Source organism: Mercurialis annua, linkage group LG3 (genome assembly GCF_937616625.2).
Source record: "Mercurialis annua linkage group LG3, ddMerAnnu1.2, whole genome shotgun sequence".
NCBI lineage: Eukaryota > Viridiplantae > Streptophyta > Magnoliopsida > Malpighiales > Euphorbiaceae > Mercurialis > Mercurialis annua.
The window spans coordinates 69258901-69280473 of NC_065572.1; the positions used below are offsets into that span (position 1 = coordinate 69258901).

Here is a 21573-nt window from a genome sequence, read left to right on the forward strand (position 1 = left end):
CTCATTACGTGTACCCGAAACCGTAGCCTCCCTATAAATAGTGTTTTATAATTTCTCCCCCATTTTTCATTCTCATCCATTTCTCTCTCTCTTCTACCATAAACAGATAAAGACAGGCACCATTAAAATACAAACTTCATTCTTCTTTTATATTATCCATTTGATCTAGGGTTTTACATTCATTCCTTTTCATTTATACTCTTATTTCTCGTTTTGGATCGGAACGCCGCCGTTTTGGTGAGATCCGATTGCTTCTTTTGCCTTGGCTCGAGATCCGGGCCAAGCACTGAAGTGTCGGATTCGGAGCTTCTAATTCCATCCTCCTTCAGGTTCTTTCTCTTGTTTTCTTTTTTATTATCGGTAATGGCGGCGTTTATATAGTGTTTGTTTGGCTGCTTAGAAACGGAGGGAAAATACAATTTTAAAATTCCTAGGTTTTACTTTTTTTAATTGTTTTCTGCAAGATTCTGATTGTTTTTTTATTTTATTTTGTTTTTAAATCTTTAATTTAGATATAGCGACTGTGGAAAGAAAAGGATTAAACAATGGCGACGAGTGAAGCATTTTTAACGGAGGAGCAGAGAGAAATAATGAAACTAGCGACTCAAAATGTGGAGATATTGTCATCGTCACCGAAATCTCCGTCCTCTTTGCTGGCTGAGCATCATTTACGAGTTCCGGCTGCTTCTGGTAAAGCTCCGAATGCTGGGAATGCTGGGAGGCATGTGCGTAGGTCACACTCTGGCAAGTGTATCCGTGTCAAGAAGGGTATGTTTTTCTATTTCTTTCTTTAATATATACATTTGTTCAGATTTAATGACTGTATGTATTTGTGTTTAATATTTGGTGTATGAACGTTTTATTATTTTAGTTGTATTTTGTTTGATAATATGAATTATATTGGCATTTTTTTATTGAACAACTTTGTGATTTGATGCAATTGACTTATTCAGCGAGTGCTAGTTATGTTTCTATGTGAAAAGAAAGTGTTTATTTAGGTTAGCCTGGCTGTTTGTGTGTTGTATTTTTGTTTTGCCTTTCAACTTTGAAGCGAGTCAGAGGACAACTGTATATCAGATATGCGGAAACTGTTCACTCGATGGCGTTGAATGCAGTTTGATAATTATGCAAATAGCTGATTTACTTTGCTGATTAAAGGAATCACCCAAAGCATAAATGACAAACAAATTGCTTTGTTTTTAAATAAATGGAAAAGTAGCATTAAGTAACTCAGAGCAGTCTGTATCTATGTTATTCGTAGACTTAATGCAGGTGGCTTGTGGTTTTGCAGACTGCTGGAGTTGGTAATTCTTCTATGACTCTTCTTGTTGTAGATTTGTTTTGTGTTTGGTTATAATTGAGGTTATGTTTTCTTGGCATCAATTGATCTAGATGTCAAACTTCATTCTGAGAATTGGTTATCCTGTTTAATTTTTGGTGTCAGATGGTGGTGGCGGTAAGGGTACATGGGGCAAACTGCTTGATACTGATGGTGATTCCCATATTGATAGGAATGATCCCAACTATGACAGTGGTGAGGTAATTGCTGTTCATTGCAATTTTAGTTCTTGGTGTTACGCTGTTACATCTTAGCCATTGGAAAGCCTTCATGCTAACAGCTTACTTCTATACCGGGTGTCCCTGCCTTTTTTTACCCATTTACATCTTTGCTTTATTTTTTTGGCAGTGACACAGCCTACAATTCATTTTGTTAACTGTCATCTTCTTTTTAATAGGAGCCTTATGAGCTTGTTGAGGCTACCATCTCAAATCCTTTAGATGATTACAAGAAGGCTGTTACTTCTATAATAGAGGAATACTTCAGTACAGGTGATGTCGAAGTGGCAGCATCTGACCTCAGGGAACTTGGCTCAAGCCAATATCATCCATTTGTCATTAAGCGGCTCGTTTCCATGGCCATGGACAGACATGATAAGGAGAAGGAAATGGCTTCTGTTTTACTATCTACACTGTATGCGGATGTCATCAGTCCATCCCACATTAAGGATGGATTTGTCATACTTCTTGAGGCAGCTGATGATCTTGCTGTGGATATTCTGGATGCAGTTGATATCCTTGCTTTGTTTTTAGCTCGCGCTGTGGTAGATGATATCCTTCCTCCAGTTTTTCTCACTAGAGCGAAGAAGACCCTTGTGGATTCCTCAAAGGGATTTCAGGTTATTCAAACTGCTGAGAAGAGCTATCTCTCGGCTCCACACCATGCAGAACTTGTGGAAAGGAGGTGGGGTGGTAGCACTCATATCACTGTTGAGGAAGTAAAGAAAAAGATTGCTGATCTCTTGAGGGAATATGTGGAGAATGGGGATGCTTTTGAGGCATGCAGGTGCATAAGAGAATTGGGCGTTTCATTCTTTCATCACGAGGTCGTTAAGAGGGCTTTAATTCTTTCCATGGAGAGTCGAAGTGCTGAACCGTTTATGCTAAAGCTGCTGAAGGAAGCTTCTGAGGAAGGCCTGATAAGTTCCAGTCAAATGACTAAGGGTTTTGCTCGGTTAGCTGAAAGCCTCGATGACCTTGCTCTTGACATTCCTTCTGCAAAAAAACTGTTCCAATCACTTGTTCCGAAGGCTATATCTGAGGGTTGGCTGGATGCATCGTTCATGAAGTCATCCAGTGAAGATGGACAAGGACAAACTGAAGATATAAAGTTGAGGAAATACAAGGGAGAAATTGTCACAATAATTCATGAGTATTTTTTGTCAGATGACATTCCTGAACTAATTCGAAGTCTTGAAGATCTTGGCATGCCCGAGTATAATCCAATTTTCTTGAAAAAGCTCATAACTCTTGCTATGGATAGAAAGAACAGGGAGAAAGAAATGGCATCTGTCCTGCTTTCAGCATTGCACGTTGAGATTTTCTCGACAGATGACATAGTTAGTGGCTTTGTCATGCTCCTGGAATCCGCTGAGGATACAGCATTGGACATATTGGATGCTTCAAATGAACTTGCTCTTTTTCTGGCTAGGGCTGTGATTGATGATGTCTTGGTTCCGCTGAATCTAGAGGAAATAGGCAGCAAATTGACTCCAAATTGCAGTGGGAGCGAGACTGTCTCAATGGCTCGATCACTTGTTGCTGCCCGTCATGCAGGTGAGAGGATCCTGAGGTGCTGGGGAGGTGGAACTGGCTGGGCTGTTGAGGATGCAAAGGACAAGATAATGAAGCTACTTGAGGAATTTGAAAGTGGGGGGGTCGTGAATGAGGCTTGCCAATGCATCCGTGACCTCGGAATGCCATTCTTCAACCATGAAGTGGTGAAAAAGGCATTGGTTATGGCTATGGAAAAGAAGAACGACAGGATGCTGGATCTGTTACAAGCTTGTTTCAACGAGGGTCTGATTACTACCAATCAGATGACCAAAGGCTTGGCACGCATCAAGGAGGGGCTCGATGATCTGGCTCTCGATATTCCAAATGCGGAGGAGAAATTCAGTTTCTATGTTGAGTATGCTCAGAAGAAGGGTTGGCTCCAATCGTCTTTTGGGTCATCACTGGCTGCAACTGCTTGAGTTGAATTTACATTTGTGTGTAGTCTGGCTCATGTTTGTTGTTGCCTGTTGCTTTTAAAATGTCCCTGTGCTTCAAAGGTGGATAGCTAGATACGGAATTTGAGGTTTCTGTTTTCCTTTTGTTATCCCTTTGTGGTCATTTGATGGAGATTCTGTTGGATCCGGGTCATTGTATAAATTTGGTTCTTTGGTATTACTATTGACATAGATTTAGGAGTACGTTCTCTTATCAAGCTTTTTGGTTCTTTGCTGTTACTATTAACGTAGATTTGGGAGTATTATGCTGAGGGAATGTGAGATATTGCACTGCTAGGAGTCCCCCTACAGTGCCAACAAACCTGCCAAATTTTTAAAAGAGAGAGCTCTCTAGAATTTAGATTATTGATTTTTTTTAAATCATTTGTTCCTTTTTAGGTTATTTGCATCGAAAAGCCTTATCTTTATCTATTTAAGTGCTTTATGCCTGTGTATAAAATTTGTTAAATAATTGTATAATTTTTTTATATATTTTAACAATTTCTGAGCCAACGCTTTGTATTGGTTTTGTTTTGTTTATTATTAAATTGCCAAAACAACATCGCTTGGTGGCGGAAAATTACTTTTGGACCTGAAATTATCAAAATTAAAATAAAATAGAAGATTTGATTGTTATTTTTATCTAGCAAATATCGATTTGTGGAGTGTAAAGAAGTAAAACTGTTGAGATATTCAAAATAAAAATACAATTATAGAATTGAATCTAAAGTTTGTCAAATTTGACGAATAATCTCAAAACCAATATAAAATTATACTATGATTATTGTAGTATAAATTGTAGGAAATCAAAACAGATATAGAATTAGTATTATAAAATTGTAGAAAAATACCAAATATAGAAATAATAGAAAAAGAAAAGCAAAAATAATATAATATTTTTGCTGAAAATCAAAATAAAACTGCAATTCTGAAAGAAAAAAAACTGTAAAAATAAAAAATTATAAAAAAATAAAATTACTTCAAAATCTTAAAAATAACTCAAGACCTAACAAAAATAAATTAAATCAATAATATTATATAAGTAGAAAATTTTAAAATAATGAAAACACAAGAAAATAATGTTACGAAACTATGCAATTATTCCTAATAGAAACCTAGAAAACGAACCAAAAACCTGGTTCAAGTCATCTTCCTCCGGTTCTCTCCAGAACATCAGCAAATACCTGAACCGGAGCTCCAATTAGCAGCTACTACTACAAAATCAGAAGTCAATAACTCTGTGACTACATACATGTCAATGGAAGTGGACGCCTCAACACCGTCTCAGCCTCCAAAATTTGGGATGCTAGCTGACCTTAACGCCGATCCTCCGGAGACCGACGCTAACGATTCTTCTGTTCACCTCACTAGGTTGTATCTTCATTTCAATTGTTAATTATAATTTTTAGTAGCTCAGCTTAGCGTTTTATATTCTGTTTTGTTTTCTGTTTGCTTGTTTAGGCTATAATTTTTTATAATGAACTGTTGTTTAGGTTTACAAGTGATGAAATTGCTCAAGATAAAACATGTAATACAGCAGTGGAAATTGAAAGTAAAAGATTCAACAAATTAGGGAAATGTCGTTCCAGAAATAGTAATAATAGTAGTAAATTATTAGATGCTGGTTCTCTTGATTATGGACCTGATGCTGATGCCGATCAGTTCGGTCAGTCGTCTATCTCGTCTCGTGAAGAAAAAGTCAGCACTCTTAAAACTGTCAGTATTCGTCTTCCTATTTGTTACTTGATTGCTTTGTTTTGTTTTTCTTACAAATGGTTGTATGTTCCGTTTGATTGATGTACTTTAATATGTATCCTAGGGTTTGGTGCATGTTGCGAGGAAGATGCCGAAAAATGCTCATGCTCATTTTATTCTCGGTCTTATGTATCAACGTCTGGGCCAACCTCAGAAGGTGAATCTTTTGAATTTTATTTATTATTTGTTGAATATTTGATTGATATGCTTGTTTGATGTCTGTTAAATTTCTTTAGGCAGTGTTTGCCTATGAGAAGGCAGAAGAGATTTTGATGCGCTCTGAGGCTGAGGTTGCTAGGCCGGAGTTGCTTTCACTCGTTCAAATTCACCATGCTCAGGTGAACTAGCTCTTTGTTCTGCATTTTTACTTGGGATTTAAGGGAGTCGTTAAATGCTAACATTTTATGTGTCATTAACTGTCCAGTGCATTCTTCTTGAAAGTTCAGCTGATGGCAGTTTGGAGAAAGAACTTGGAGCTAAAGAGCTTGAAGAAATCCTCTCTCGATTAAAAGAGTCTATGCAATCAGACAGAAGACAAGCAGCTGTCTGGAACACACTGGGCTTGATACTTATGAAATCTGGGCGTGTGCAGGTATTGGAAGAACAACGCTATATATATTTATTTGTTATTATGTTTTCATAATTTTCTACTGACATAGAGTTTTCTTCTTCTACTTTTTCCTAGAGTGCCATTTCAGTTTGGTTATCATTATTGGCCATTGATGCTAACAACTATGATTGCCATGGAAACCTGGGGATCGCATACTTTCAGAGGTAAGATAGTTGTCTTTATTATGCTATCATCCATTGTAGATGCTGTCTTAATTAGAGAAATACTATGAGGGGCAGAAATATTAATGTGATTGAAAAACAAATAGATTGGAGAGGAAGAACTTGAAGTTCTTATATGGTGTCAATTAAAGCGGGAACTAGTATCCAGTATGCACTATGCAGTGTGTAATTCACATGATTAGCTGCAACATTTGGCACAATTTTAAATCTTGAAACTGCATATATCAAGAATAATAATGACTATTTCATTAACAACCTTGATGATTAACATTTGTAACATTGATATGGCTAGTCCTCTGTTTTTGCTGTATGTAAAATAGTGTTTTATGTCATTCATTATTTATATGGGATGTTTGGATCAAGTATTTCAGCTTGTACAATAATGAATTTGTATCATTGTTGTGGTTTCAAGTATATTTTCTTGGATTACCACTGCTAAAACATAAGTATTGATCTTACAGTGGAAATTTGGAGCTATCAGCAAAATGTTTTCAAGAGTTGGTCCTTAAAGATCAGAACCATCCCGCTGCCTTTGTCAACTATGCTGCCCTTATTCTTTGCAAATATGGTTCAGTTGTTGCAGGTATGATTTTGGTGAAATTTGGCACCAGGAGTCTTGAGCTCTATTGACCTCTCCTCACGTTCCAGACTTGATGAGTCACTTGTAAGTTATATTGTTGTAGGGAATTTTCACGAGACTCTTTTCTAAATTACTAGGTGCTGGGGCAAATGCGGGTGAAGGTGCTATTGCTGATCATGCTGAAGCTCTCAATGTGGCAAAAGAGTGTCTACTTGCAGCATTGAAAGTGGACCCTAAAGCAGCACATATATGGGCCAATCTTGCAAATGCATATTACTTGACCGGTGACTACAGAAGTTCCAGCAAGTGCTTGGAGAAGGTGCTCTTGACTCCTTGCTACATTCATCTATTGCTTCTTTGTTGAGGTTGTTCATTGGTTTCCTTGATATCTGCTAGGAAAGATCTCTTTGCTTTTTCGGCAATGAACAATTGGGGATGTTCTTTTACTTCCATATCTGCTATTGAAGTGTGCTTTCTTCTTTCAGCCTTTCTCTCGCATGTTTGTGTTAAAGCCGGAGTTGTCTTTTACTTATTTACTGTGTCTTTTGCTTTTCAGTCAGCGAAATTAGAGCCCAACTGTATGTCTACTAGATATGCTGTTGCATTCCATCGAATAAAGGATGCAGAAAGGTCTCAAGATCCTAGTGAACAACTTTTTTGGGCTGGAAATGAGATGGCTTCCATATTGAGAGAAGGAGAACCTGTTCCAATTGAAATTCCCATTGCATGGGCAGGACTTTCCATGGTACACAAAGCTCACCATGAGATTGCAGCAGCATTTGAAACTGAACGAAATGAGCTAGTGGATGTAGAAGAGCGTGCTCTGTATAGTTTAAAGCAGGTAACTTTTGGACAATGGGGGGAGTTAAATTTGGCCGTTGAATGTGATTTTAATTTTTCTTTAAAAAAATGATTTCAAATTATTGTGTAGTTCAAGAATCTCAAAATATATCTGTTATAGTTACAGTTCAGTTAGAATTTTGAATCTTATATCACTTTATGCAAGTGAGAAAAGCATCATGTGAAATCTAGTGTAACTATTAAATGTTGAGGAAACCTCTTATTGTATTAGGAGGAGACGAAACAAATACTTTCCAATTATTAGGTGGGTCAAATGTGCTATGTTTTTACCATGGTGCACAGTTTATTTGTTTTTAACATCCAGTTACTGAGTTATGTGATATCCAAAATATTTAATCTGCAACTTTTCTTGCTCTTTTTATTATGTATGTGCATATGAAACAGGCAATAGCTGAGGACCCCAATGATGGCATGCAGTGGCACCAGCTAGGCCTGCATTGTCTCTGTTCCCGACAATTTGAAACAGCACAAAAGTATCTTAAGGTCGCAGTCACTCGGTTTGGAGAGTGCAGCTCTGCATGGTCGAATCTTGGTAGTTTCAAGTTTTAACTGACCTTACATCTTTCTTACGCATTTTGGCTATTTATCTCTCAGGATTCTTCTTAAAGTCTGTTATACTATATAGGTATCTCAGTTCAATTATCAGAGGAACCATCACAGGCTGAAGATGTTTATAAACAGGCTTTGGCTTGGGCAACACCTGAACAGGCACATACTATGTTTTCCAATCTCGGGAATCTCTATCGGCAGCAAAAGCAATATGAACGTGCCAAGGCAATGTTTACGAAGTCTCTGGAGCTCCAACCAGGCTATGCTCCTGCATATAACAATCTTGGTCTCGTGTTTGTAGCTGAAAGTCGATGGGAGGAGGCCAGGTTCTGTTTTGACGAAGCTCTTAAGGCAGACCCATTGTTGGATGCAGCCAAATCCAACATGATCAAGGCAATGGCCATGTTGAGATTAAACACTGCTTAAGCCTGGTGTCTTTTTGAAGTTTACTATCTGCTAAAAGCTGAATTTGAGGTAGGTCACTTACTTCCTAGAAATGAGGGTCATGAATTTTGTATATAATCCTGCTAAGAAAACCGCTCGTCTTTGTCTGGTCCTTGTCCTATAATAATGTTTAATTTTTGAAATGTGCCAAAATTCTGAGAGTAGTATACTACAGGGGTCTTCTTGTAAATCTACATGATAAAACCCCAATGAGGCAAGGAGGAGCATGCAAAAACCCCAATGCCTGGCTTCACCTGCCAAGGTTTTAGAAGACTCGCTTCTATTTTCTAGCAAAGGACCTAACTGGAAGCTTCATCATATTGAAACCTTGCGAAAAGGTTGAGTCTAACGACTTTGTTGGAGAAAATGGCAATTGCTAGTTCTGCATTTTCTATGTTTACTTTTGATTCTGCTATGACTGCAACCGATGGCAGATATTGCAGAAGCATTGGTTGCTTCAAACTACTTGTTTCTCCGTGAGCCTCTGCAAGTTAGTCACGATGAATGGAGCTTCAAGATTTCGAGTGATACTAGGGCCTTGCTTTTGTTAATTATGATCTTTTTCCTTATTCTTTATGTTTACTCATTTGGCAGTTCTTGTGGTTCTTCAAACAAGAAAAATGAGTATCTATTCTGAATTAAGTGTATGGATTTATCCGCTGCTATCAATGAGGAGAATCCCTCTAGTTTCAAGAGTCCTGTCAGGGAATTTGCAAGGCAGCACCAAGAGTGCCGTTATGGTCAAGGCAGCCTAAACAATTGAGCCAATTTGAAGGGAAGTACCGAAGAACAGCGTCTTATAATGGATAAGAAAAACAAGAGAGAAGTAGTGAGTACTTTGTTAAGTGATATGTGTCTTAAGTTTTAGAAAATGTATTTACAAATTACAATTGAATCTTGAAAGAAACAAGAATATGAAAGAAGATTTGGGTTGAGAACAACACTAATTGTTATAGGGTTCTCAAATTACAGGTTGGTTAATTTTATAAAATTTTTTTGGGTGTTTTTGTAAACATTCCAACAAAATTTGGGTTGCACTAGATAAATTCTAAGGCATTAAATTGTCAAATAAAATACATTAGTTGGTTCAATTTTTTAAACTGACCATCTCAAAACCAAACCGACTGCCATTACACTTTAATTGAAATTCAACCAGCTGAAAAAAAAAAGAATCAAAATTAAATTAAAAAAGGGCAATTTTTTTGGAATATCGGTAGATTCGGTTAAAAACGACAAGAATAAACAGAGAAATTATATATATAAAAAATCAAATTTTTGGTTATCTAGTGGGTTCGGTTAATTTATTGTCCAAAGTAAAAACTGAAATTAAACCAAAATAACAAATCAAAATTAAAATTGAACCGACTTCACTTATCACCAAACCAAACCGATAAAACATTATCGGTTCAGTCGGTTAAACCAGGCGGTTGGGAATTTTGCTCAACCCTAATTACTATTCCATTACTTGTGAATAAAACTTTGGGTGACGATATTGTCAGAGCAACAATTGATAAGGTCAGAATAAAAAAGTTTATTTTGACAAAATCACCCTTCAATTGATAAGAAGAAAGTAATACAGATGATAATTTCGTCAAAATAAACTTTTTTGCTCTGACCTTATCAATTATTGCTCTGACAATAGTGCCACTCTAACACTTTTTATAGAGAGATAGTATATGCCATGCCATGGCACTATTTCCCAATTACTCCCACAATTTATCAAAAGCATTAAACATCATTTGCTTAATAAGTGGCATTAGCATGCGTGCTAAACCTTTGGGTTACAAAGCTTTTTCCATTATTTTATATGATGTTTGCATTAACGTAGCTGGTAGATCTGCCCCTTGCACTATCATTATGCTCAGGCACCACACTTTTCCTGAATGCCTTATATAGGTTTGGGCGTTTGGCTGCTATTTTTTGCGAATAAAAGCTTAGTAAGATGTGCATATAATTCATTTTTGTGCCATTTTGCTCCACTTTTTTGTACTATATAGCTTGCCAAGTATTGGTAATATCTTGTGCAAAGAGAGTTGAGACTTGAGAGATTCGTACCTTTACCGGGTGAATGAGAGAGTTCATGCATAATCTTAATTAATCAAATTTTTAAAATACATAAAAATACACAAAGATATGTAAATATTTTTATTTTTTAAATTGGTTAGATATTGCATATTTATGAATATGATCTAGATAAGGGAGTTCCGTACTTATTTTATATGCTTAGATAGAGAAATTCTTAGGTAGACTTAGTTCACCACGTCATCCGTAGAATAAACCTATCACATTATGACACGTCATTAAAATAAGGGGTATTTCTATTAAATAGCACCACCTTTAGCGTTTTTTGCGATTTAAGCCACTACTACAAATTGTCTCAATTATTAGCCCAAACTTTCCAATCTTTTTAATTATTAGCCCAGGTCCCAATTCCGGCATCTGAAATCCCACGTGGCTCGCCGGATTGCCTTGTCAGCGCCAGCGTGGCCTCTTTATGCGACGTCGTTTTGGATTATTTCTACCAAATAACACGAACTACCATTTTATCTCAAATATTAGCACAACCTTTTAAATATTTTTAAATTTTAGCCTAAAATCTGTTTTCGGCTATTGGAATCACAACTAACCCTACGTCACAGTTATAAATTTACAATCCTAAAATCACAACCATAAAGTCACAAACTCTAAATGCTATGTATGCTATGTTACTATCAACTGTTACAGAATGCTATGTATGTTATCAATTGTTATTCACAGCTACTGAATGCTATGTATGTTATCAACTGTCAAGCCATATAAGTACAATAAATTAGTAGCTGAGTTAATAGCATCTACTTCATCTTAATAATGGGTCATATAAGTGCAACAAATTAGTTTAATTGGTATAAATATATTTACGGGTTATATAAATGTCGCTCTCATGCAAACAATTACTATTTAAAAATGAATATTATATTTTGATATTTTAATTAATTTTAATTGTAAATGAAAATAATTTATTTAAAAACAAAGTATTATATTTGATATTTTGATTAATTTTAAAGTTAAATAACGGCTCATGTAAATATCTTAATTAACATTAATACATATAACGAGACATAAAAATGTCGCTCATGTGCGTAACATGTGATAATAATAAATTAATATTATATATAAGGGGTCTTATTAATTAATATCACAAACGTGGCATAGTTTATATTTAAATAAAAATAATTATAATAATTTATTTACAAATAAAATATTATATATAATATTTTAATTAATTTAAAATTTAAATAACGGATCATGTAAGTGTCGCTCACATTTGTAACACGTGGCGAAACGCTAATACTATGTATAAAACCACGGGGGAGGGGGGAGGGACAGGCACATTTACGTTATTATCTTCTTCACTTTATAAAATATAATTATTAATTAAAAATTATTGAGATAATTATTAGAAAAGTACTAATTAAATTAAACTACTATATTAAGATAATTGTTTAGAGTACTAATTAAAATAAACTATTATAAATATTTAACAATTACTATTTTAATTATATGTAAATCATATAAAATTCTAAATAAGGAAAACTACTTTCAAAAAATTAATATTTTAATTATTATTTGATTTTTTTATTTAAATTCTTTATATATGATTATAAAATTTTATTATCAATTTAAAATGTTAAACTATTAAATTAATCATCCAAAGTATTATATAAGATAAATTATTCCTAATTAACTATTATTTTAAATATTATTTAATAATTTGACGAGTCACACTGCGAGCCAAATGTGAAACACATGAAACGACATTAGTTATTCTTAAATGTGCACATTGGATTCCAATAGCCGAAAACAGATTTTAGGCTAAAATTTAAAAATATTTAAAAGATTGTGCTAATATTTGAGACAAAATGGTAGTTCGTGTTATTTGGTAGAAATAATCCAAAACGACGTCGCATAAAGAGGCCACGCTGGCGCTGACAAGGCAATCCGGCGAGCCACGTGGGATTTCAGATGCCGGAATTGGGACCTGGGCTAATAATTAAAAAGATTGGAAAGTTTGGGCTAATAATTGAGACAATTTGTAGTAGTGGCTTAAATCGCAAAAAACGCTAAAGGTGGTGCTATTTAATAGAAATACCCCTTAAAATAATGGCACTATCGTAATATTACTATCCAAAAGTGTAAATAAGTAATAAATAAAATTACGATAGTGCCACTATTTCAATGACGTGTCATAATATGATAGGTTAGTCTACAGATGACGTGGTAGACCGAGTCTACCTAAGAATCTCTCTAATTAGATGATATAATTATACTACTCTTTCTAAGGAAAATGAATTTAATTGCTGGAGAATTTTAATACAATCTATAACCTACTTTTAAAGAAATTCTTAGATAGATACCTCTTTATGAGAAATTATTTGGTAGACTCGGTCCACCACGTCATCTATGGACTAAATCTATTACTCTCTCCGTTCCAATAGAGTTGTCCACTTTGCCTTTATCACACAGTTTAAGAAAAACAATTATTGTTTATGGGTTTTGTAAAAAATTTCTTACTTTTCTTGTCATACACCTATTTAATATAGGGTCCACTTGTAATTTATTTTTAATTTACTTATTAGTGGATTTTAAATAAGGATAATATAGGAAAATTGAGTGTAACAGTTAATTATTTTTTAAAAGTGGACAAGAGTTTTGGGACAAAAAAAATTCTCAAAGTGGACAACTTTATTGGGACGGAGGGAGTACATTATAACACGTCATTAAAATAATGGTACTATAATAATATTACTATTCAAAAGTGTAAAAAAGTACTTCCTCCGTCACATTTAAGAAGTCTCACTAAGAAAATATTTATTATTTTTGTCTTTTCATGTTTGCCCCTATTAATTATAGTGGAATATATCAAATTGTTTTTTTAAAATGACTAAAAAAGGGTAAAATATGGTATTTAATGGAAAAAATTCCAAAAATAGTAATGAGACTTTTTAAATGGGACATCCGAAAATAGAATATGAGATTTCTTAAACGGGACGGAGGGAGTAATAAATAAATTACGATAGTGTCACGATTTTAATGATGTGTCATAATGTGACTGGCTAGTACATGGATAAATTTACCTAATAATCTCTCCCTATTTATTTATGAATAAAATTTTACCTATCAATCTATCATGCACTTTAAAAAAATGAGCCAAGCCGTATAATTGAATCGAACCAGATCGAACTGAAGGTGGATTGATCTAAGTATGGCCTGATTGGTTTAAATCTTATGATGAAAATTTCAGTTTTTAGTTATTTGTTTTATTCACCAAACTGACCGAAAATGATGTCATTTGATTATATGTATATTCATAAATAAATTAAAATATTAAATTTATTATCCATAGCTCCTTAATTTATTGAAATATAATATTAATTATAAATCATCACTAATAATTATTATATTTAATTAAAGAAATCTCAAAAAGACGATTAAAATATTTTTAAAATTTATAATAATAATAATGGTGGATTTATGTTATTTTTTGTTTTGTTTTCTAAAACAGTAAACCGACTAAACTATACCATAATTAACTATCAACTGAAATAGCCATAAACCAAATCAGTGAAGTTTGGTTTGATTTTTATAAAATATTTGATTCGATTTCGATCTTCCGCAAATCAAACCGAACCGTACTCATCTCCACTCGCCAGCAGTTAAATTTAAATACTTCACAAATCAAAGACCAATAGCTAAGAGTATCATTCACATTCCAAACAAAACCAAACGAAAAAACAAAACCTTCAAAAAAAAAGATCACTCTATAAAATTCTGAAACATAGTCACGAGGAGAAACACACACCACCTCTACAAAAACCTGTCAACCCACGAAACTTGTTTTTTCTTACAAAAAGCATTTGCATGTCAACTTCTATGATCATAAAAAAAATCAGATGCAGTTCAATTTAATGTAGCAATGGTGATGAACACGCCCATCTCAAAGCTCCCATTCATCCTCAAACCATTTTTACTTTCTCTAATCCTCTCCATTTCCGCCTTCATTTTCATAGCCTCATTAGCTCCCCACCACCGGAAAACCCTACCCTCCGTCGCCAACTCCACCTCCTCCGGTGGTTTACGCATCCGCCCCGGTTACTCCTCCTACAATGCATACATCCAACACCAGCTCAACAAAACCCTTAACCCTAAACTCCGTCAGCTTTGGAAAACTCGCGACTGGGACCGTAAAGTTAACGTGTTCGCCCAGTTTTTTGATTCATTAAAGCAACGTAGCCTCTTGTCCAATTCTTCTAAGGCTTTATCCATTGGCGCTCGTGTCGGCCAAGAAGTGGCGGCTCTCCGCCGTGTGGGAGTCTCCGACTCCATCGGAATAGACTTGGTGCCGTCGCCGCCACTTGTTGTTAAGGGAGACTTCCATGCACAGCCGTTTGAGAATGAGACGTTTGATTTTGAATTCTCTAACGTGTTTGATCATGCTTTGTATCCGTCGAAATTTGTTGGGGAGATCGAACGGACGTTGAAGGGTGGCGGGGTTTGTGTTATACACGTGGCGTTATCTAGACGGGCGGATAAGTATTCGGCTAATGATTTGTATAGTGTGGGGCCGTTAGTGGAGCTTTTTAAGGAATCGGAGCTGGTTGAAGTTAAAACAGTTGATGGTTTTGGGCTTGATACGGAGGTTGTCTTTAAGAAAAAGAGTAAGACTAATTTAAGGTTTTGATTGTATTTTTGTACCTATTTTTCTATTAATTTAATTATTCTATTTGATTTTATAGTGTCAATTAGCTCAGTAATTTCAATAAAAATTATTGGCTTATAAAATATAACGCATATATCATCACTGCACTATCACCTTTTTAATGATCAGGTCCATATATTTAAAAACATTCACATTGAGTCTCTACACTATCAATTACAAATATAGCGAATCCTCTTATTTTATTTTTGCCCATTTCCGTTAGAAATGAACTTAATGTGTTTACTTTAACGAAACTGGACGGAAGGGCTTCATTTGGATGAAAATTGATAATATAAAAATACAATGCATGTATTTTTTTAATACAAGGACTCGATTGTTAAAAATGTGATAATGCATATATTCACACATACGTTAAATTTAAACTGATCATGTAATTTGGGGTTAGATACATACTTATTTATGTTTATTTAAAATAAATTTATTATAAACTTATCTTATACAGATTTTATCTTTTTTTTTATAAAAAAAATAAAATTTATTTATGCTAGAAAGATTGATGTTAGCTCCGATTTAAAAACAAGTCTAGACGATTTCAACGTCACTTTCCTGATAAGTAGCCGTTGGGTAAAAACAAATCAGAAGAAAGTTGTGTAATGAGGAAGTATTATTCTACAATTTTGGCAGCATAATAGGATGCAGATAACAATTTTACGTATATGGCTACAAATAGGATAAGCAATAGTTCATCAATGGAATGCCACGAATCTTGTAAGAACTCAAATTTTACACTTCCAGAAATCACAAGTATTAAGCATTTGTAAAATGTAGCATTATTCACAAAGTTAACTCCATTTTTTCCCAGTTTTTTTTATAGAAACATGTCCTCTAAGTTGCTCTCATTTAGTCTTATAAACTCTAGTAACAGAAAAATCTCCGATTTACAGTTAGAAAGTTGGTATGTTTTAATGGGCAAAACATGTGGAAACCAAGAAAAGGACTAGTCCTGTGTTTGCTTCTAGGTAAGGGAAATTTCCTTGAATTGCATCCAAATTATGTTATCTTTATAGCTGTTTGTGCCGATTGCTTGCGTATGGACCATACCTTCATCATTTGGCTAGAGCTTTAATGGTCAAAATTACCATGCATGAGCTAGCTAGCTAGCTACCTCCTCCATATATGCTCAATCTTTAAATGCACTGCTCGTTTCTATGTTTCCTCATCTAAATTGCAAGGACCACCACCGCCAACATTTTGCATATGGTGTGCTAATTTATTCGGCTATTTCCCAACTTATTGGGGAGTTTCAGAATTTTGCATTAAGTGTGATATCAAATGAAAATTGGCGTAAAAAAATGAGATATTCATTAAGTAATACTGGTTCGGTGCAATCCAAACTTCATGCATTTGTACAAGAAATTAAGCATCGGATTATGGCATTCTAGCAGCTTCCATCGTTTACTTTCTGCTTATTTTGCATGCAACACACCGCGTTAGCTTAAGTAAGACCAACATTTTTTACTTAAAGGTGCAGTTGGTCACAAATAAAGGCAATAAAAAGAATGATATACAGAAACCTGAACAATTGAGGCATAGTTAAGATTATTGCTTTTCAAGAAGGCTACCACAGAATGCCAAGTCAAAACGCTCTTCAGGAGGATCTCCGATGCAATCAAATACTGCATCTGCATTTAAAAAGTCTTCATCCGCCGTGTAACTGTAAACCAGGATTCATTCTGATGTTAATTAAAATACCACAGAATCATACTGACAACTCAAATCATGACCAACTTACCCACTCTTTGTTACTATACACTTCATTCCGGCAGCTTTGGCGGCAGCAAGACCGATTGCGCTGTCCTCTACCACTACGCAACTACACCAATCCAGATATGCATTCCGGTTAATACACAAAATTTATTGAACTATTACTTATAAGTATATAGCATAAATGTTTTAGATTGGGACTAATGTATACTGAAAATATGTTGAGAGGCTAACTGATTTTTTTAGTTAACCTCTTCTATGAAATCAACTTTTAACTGTGAGCACTACAACTAACCTGTGCAGTATGTAAATGAAAACACTAAAATAGAAAAGGCTCAAACAGAGTTCCAAAATTGTTTTCAAAATAGGAACGAATGATGAAGCATAGAACTTAATAAGTTTCGATACATAGCAACTGAATTAGGATGATTTTGATATTTGATCATGCGGGGGACTAAACTGATGACCAAACTCTTTTATTTTGTTTCTACAATGTGATTATCATGGATCATGGGGTACCTGGAAGGATCAACACCCAGAGTGCTGGCTGCTAATGTGTAAATGGCCTGTTAGGACAAGGGAAACAGCTCTATGGTTAGCTGCATAGGAAGCCATGGTCATTCACAGAAGAGACGATCTTAGTGTATTGGTTTAAAGAAATACCGGATCAGGCTTTTTACGTGGAACAACATCTCCTGCAAATATCTTGATTTTCTCTGCTCTTTCAGGTCCTAGCAAACAAGAAACTATTGCAGACACCTGAAATCATAACATAGAGTTCAATCACCAAAGTAAAATGTATTAGTATAAGCTAGCAGTCCCCTAAATTCATAGCATCAAGATTCTTTTAGAGTTCAGAGTCTATGAATCTGGAAAGCGATCAAGCTAACGTATAGAAATGCTTTGCATGGAAAATTATCAAGTTCTACATTTCAGCATTCCCATTTTCGTGCTACACATTGATTATCTAACAATTTCAGACATTATGCCTTTGACCACTAAAAATCATTACAATAGCCGAAAACAGATTTTAGGCTAAAATTTAAAAATATTTAAAAGATTGTGCTAATATTTGAGACAAAATGGTAGTTCGTGTTATTTGGTAGAAATAATCCAAAACGACGTCGCATAAAGAGGCCACGCTGGCGCTGACAAGGCAATCCGGCGAGCCACGTGGGATTTCAGATGCCGGAATTGGGACCTGGGCTAATAATTAAAAAGATTGGAAAGTTTGGGCTAATAATTGAGACAATTTGTAGTAGTGGCTTAAATCGCAAAAAACGCTAAAGGTGGTGCTATTTAATAGAAATACCCCTTAAAATAATGGCACTATCGTAATATTACTATCCAAAAGTGTAAATAAGTAATAAATAAAATTACGATAGTGCCACTATTTCAATGACGTGTCATAATATGATAGGTTAGTCTACAGATGACGTGGTAGACCGAGTCTACCTAAGAATCTCTCTAATTAGATGATATAATTATACTACTCTTTCTAAGGAAAATGAATTTAATTGCTGGAGAATTTTAATACAATCTATAACCTACTTTTAGAGAAATTCTTAGATAGATACCTCTTTATGAGAAATTATTTGGTAGACTCGGTCCACCACGTCATCTATGGACTAAATCTATTACTCTCTCCGTTCCAATAGAGTTGTCCACTTTGCCTTTATCACACAGTTTAAGAAAAACAATTATTGTTTATGGGTTTTGTAAAAAATTTCTTACTTTTCTTGTCATACACCTATTTAATATAGGGTCCACTTGTAATTTATTTTTAATTTACTTATTAGTGGATTTTAAATAAGGATAATATAGGAAAATTGAGTGTAACAGTTAATTATTTTTTAAAAGTGGACAAGAGTTTTGGGACAAAAAAAATTCTCAAAGTGGACAACTTTATTGGGACGGAGGGAGTACATTATAACACGTCATTAAAATAATGGTACTATAATAATATTACTATTCAAAAGTGTAAAAAAGTACTTCCTCCGTCACATTTAAGAAGTCTCACTAAGAAAATATTTATTATTTTTGTCTTTTCATGTTTGCCCCTATTAATTATAGTGGAATATATCAAATTGTTTTTTTAAAATGACTAAAAAAGGGTAAAATATGGTATTTAATGGAAAAAATTCCAAAAATAGTAATGAGACTTTTTAAATGGGACATCCGAAAATAGAATATGAGATTTCTTAAACGGGACGGAGGGAGTAATAAATAAATTACGATAGTGTCACGATTTTAATGATGTGTCATAATGTGACTGGCTAGTACATGGATAAATTTACCTAATAATCTCTCCCTATTTATTTATGAATAAAATTTTACCTATCAATCTATCATGCACTTTAAAAAAATGAGCCAAGCCGTATAATTGAATCGAACCAGATCGAACTGAAGGTGGATTGATCTAAGTATGGCCTGATTGGTTTAAATCTTATGATGAAAATTTCAGTTTTTAGTTATTTGTTTTATTCACCAAACTGACCGAAAATGATGTCATTTGATTATATGTATATTCATAAATAAATTAAAATATTAAATTTATTATCCATAGCTCCTTAATTTATTGAAATATAATATTAATTATAAATCATCACTAATAATTATTATATTTAATTAAAGAAATCTCAAAAAGACGATTAAAATATTTTTAAAATTTATAATAATAATAATGGTGGATTTATGTTATTTTTTGTTTTGTTTTCTAAAACAGTAAACCGACTAAACTATACCATAATTAACTATCAACTGAAATAGCCATAAACCAAATCAGTGAAGTTTGGTTTGATTTTTATAAAATATTTGATTCGATTTCGATCTTCCGCAAATCAAACCGAACCGTACTCATCTCCACTCGCCAGCAGTTAAATTTAAATACTTCACAAATCAAAGACCAATAGCTAAGAGTATCATTCACATTCCAAACAAAACCAAACGAAAAAACAAAACCTTCAAAAAAAAAGATCACTCTATAAAATTCTGAAACATAGTCACGAGGAGAAACACACACCACCTCTACAAAAACCTGTCAACCCACGAAACTTGTTTTTTCTTACAAAAAGCATTTGCATGTCAACTTCTATGATCATAAAAAAAATCAGATGCAGTTCAATTTAATGTAGCAATGGTGATGAACACGCCCATCTCAAAGCTCCCATTCATCCTCAAACCATTTTTACTTTCTCTAATCCTCTCCATTTCCGCCTTCATTTTCATAGCCTCATTAGCTCCCCACCACCGGAAAACCCTACCCTCCGTCGCCAACTCCACCTCCTCCGGTGGTTTACGCATCCGCCCCGGTTACTCCTCCTACAATGCATACATCCAACACCAGCTCAACAAAACCCTTAACCCTAAACTCCGTCAGCTTTGGAAAACTCGCGACTGGGACCGTAAAGTTAACGTGTTCGCCCAGTTTTTTGATTCATTAAAGCAACGTAGCCTCTTGTCCAATTCTTCTAAGGCTTTATCCATTGGCGCTCGTGTCGGCCAAGAAGTGGCGGCTCTCCGCCGTGTGGGAGTCTCCGACTCCATCGGAATAGACTTGGTGCCGTCGCCGCCACTTGTTGTTAAGGGAGACTTCCATGCACAGCCGTTTGAGAATGAGACGTTTGATTTTGAATTCTCTAACGTGTTTGATCATGCTTTGTATCCGTCGAAATTTGTTGGGGAGATCGAACGGACGTTGAAGGGTGGCGGGGTTTGTGTTATACACGTGGCGTTATCTAGACGGGCGGATAAGTATTCGGCTAATGATTTGTATAGTGTGGGGCCGTTAGTGGAGCTTTTTAAGGAATCGGAGCTGGTTGAAGTTAAAACAGTTGATGGTTTTGGGCTTGATACGGAGGTTGTCTTTAAGAAAAAGAGTAAGACTAATTTAAGGTTTTGATTGTATTTTTGTACCTATTTTTCTATTAATTTAATTATTCTATTTGATTTTATAGTGTCAATTAGCTCAGTAATTTCAATAAAAATTATTGGCTTATAAAATATAACGCATATATCATCACTGCACTATCACCTTTTTAATGATCAGGTCCATATATTTAAAAACATTCACATTGAGTCTCTACACTATCAATTACAAATATAGCGAATCCTCTTATTTTATTTTTGCCCATTTCCGTTAGAAATGAACTTAATGTGTTTACTTTAACGAAACTGGACGGAAGGGCTTCATTTGGATGAAAATTGATAATATAAAAATACAATGCATGTATTTTTTTAATACAAGGACTCGATTGTTAAAAATGTGATAATGCATATATTCACACATACGTTAAATTTAAACTGATCATGTAATTTGGGGTTAGATACATACTTATTTATGTTTATTTAAAATAAATTTATTATAAACTTATCTTATACAGATTTTATCTTTTTTTTTATAAAAAAAATAAAATTTATTTATGCTAGAAAGATTGATGTTAGCTCCGATTTAAAAACAAGTCTAGACGATTTCAACGTCACTTTCCTGATAAGTAGCCGTTGGGTAAAAACAAATCAGAAGAAAGTTGTGTAATGAGGAAGTATTATTCTACAATTTTGGCAGCATAATAGGATGCAGATAA

The 21573-nt window shown here is 34.5% G+C and overlaps 4 protein-coding genes and 1 long non-coding RNA gene across 6 annotated transcripts; 4 read left to right on the forward strand and 1 right to left on the reverse strand.

The window, feature by feature from the left end:
* Positions 1-69: 69 nt before the first annotated feature.
* Positions 70-3766, forward strand: LOC126673091 (MA3 DOMAIN-CONTAINING TRANSLATION REGULATORY FACTOR 3-like). The gene is made up of 4 exons (XM_050367066.1): positions 70-329; positions 513-768; positions 1445-1539; positions 1737-3766. The coding sequence occupies exons 2-4, from the start codon at positions 546-548 to the stop codon at positions 3531-3533; spliced, it is 2115 nt and encodes a 704-aa protein (XP_050223023.1). The 5' UTR covers positions 70-329; positions 513-545; the 3' UTR covers positions 3534-3766.
* An 862-nt stretch (positions 3767-4628) lies between these two features.
* Positions 4629-9470, forward strand: LOC126673875 (probable UDP-N-acetylglucosamine--peptide N-acetylglucosaminyltransferase SPINDLY). 2 transcript variants are annotated; one of them, XM_050368186.2, is made up of 12 exons: positions 4629-4919; positions 5042-5264; positions 5368-5460; positions 5540-5641; positions 5728-5895; positions 5989-6077; positions 6557-6678; positions 6813-6994; positions 7232-7516; positions 7921-8068; positions 8162-8559; positions 8705-9470. In XM_050368186.2, the coding sequence occupies exons 1-11, from the start codon at positions 4801-4803 to the stop codon at positions 8509-8511; spliced, it is 1881 nt and encodes a 626-aa protein (XP_050224143.1). In that variant the 5' UTR covers positions 4629-4800; the 3' UTR covers positions 8512-8559; positions 8705-9470. The 2 variants fall into 2 exon arrangements, with proteins under 2 accessions (XP_050224143.1, XP_050224144.1); XM_050368187.2 differs by having other exon boundaries at positions 9124-9470.
* Positions 9471-14271: 4801 nt separating this feature from the next.
* Positions 14272-15285, forward strand: LOC126674155 (uncharacterized). Its single transcript, XM_050368542.1, has one exon. The coding sequence runs from the start codon at positions 14483-14485 to the stop codon at positions 15245-15247; it is 765 nt and encodes a 254-aa protein (XP_050224499.1). The 5' UTR covers positions 14272-14482; the 3' UTR covers positions 15248-15285.
* Positions 15286-16565: 1280 nt separating this feature from the next.
* Positions 16566-17791, reverse strand: LOC130015204 (uncharacterized). The gene is made up of 4 exons (XR_008790256.1): positions 17654-17791; positions 17510-17556; positions 17019-17099; positions 16566-16940 (listed from the first exon to the last, which is right to left on the reverse strand). It is a non-coding gene; the product is annotated as an uncharacterized LOC130015204 (long non-coding RNA).
* A 2124-nt stretch (positions 17792-19915) lies between these two features.
* Positions 19916-20929, forward strand: LOC126674169 (uncharacterized). Its single transcript, XM_050368573.2, has one exon. The coding sequence runs from the start codon at positions 20127-20129 to the stop codon at positions 20889-20891; it is 765 nt and encodes a 254-aa protein (XP_050224530.1). The 5' UTR covers positions 19916-20126; the 3' UTR covers positions 20892-20929.
* The last annotated feature ends 644 nt before the right edge of the window (positions 20930-21573 follow it).

Coding starts and splice junctions, on each gene's coding strand:
- LOC126673091 (XM_050367066.1), top strand. CDS start 546: ATGGCGACGAGTGAAGCATTTTTAACGGAGGAGCAGAGAGAAATAATG. Junction 769..1,444: donor GTGTATCCGTGTCAAGAAGG/GTATGTTTTTCT, acceptor TTTTGGTGTCAG/ATGGTGGTGGCGGTAAGGGT. Junction 1,540..1,736: donor CCAACTATGACAGTGGTGAG/GTAATTGCTGTT, acceptor TCTTTTTAATAG/GAGCCTTATGAGCTTGTTGA.
- LOC126673875 (XM_050368186.2), top strand. CDS start 4,801: ATGTCAATGGAAGTGGACGCCTCAACACCGTCTCAGCCTCCAAAATTT. Junction 6,078..6,556: donor GGGATCGCATACTTTCAGAG/GTAAGATAGTTG, acceptor TTGATCTTACAG/TGGAAATTTGGAGCTATCAG. Junction 6,679..6,812: donor ATATGGTTCAGTTGTTGCAG/GTATGATTTTGG, acceptor CTAAATTACTAG/GTGCTGGGGCAAATGCGGGT.
- LOC126674155 (XM_050368542.1), top strand. CDS start 14,483: ATGGTGATGAACACGCCCATCTCAAAGCTCCCATTCATCCTCAAACCA.
- LOC126674169 (XM_050368573.2), top strand. CDS start 20,127: ATGGTGATGAACACGCCCATCTCAAAGCTCCCATTCATCCTCAAACCA.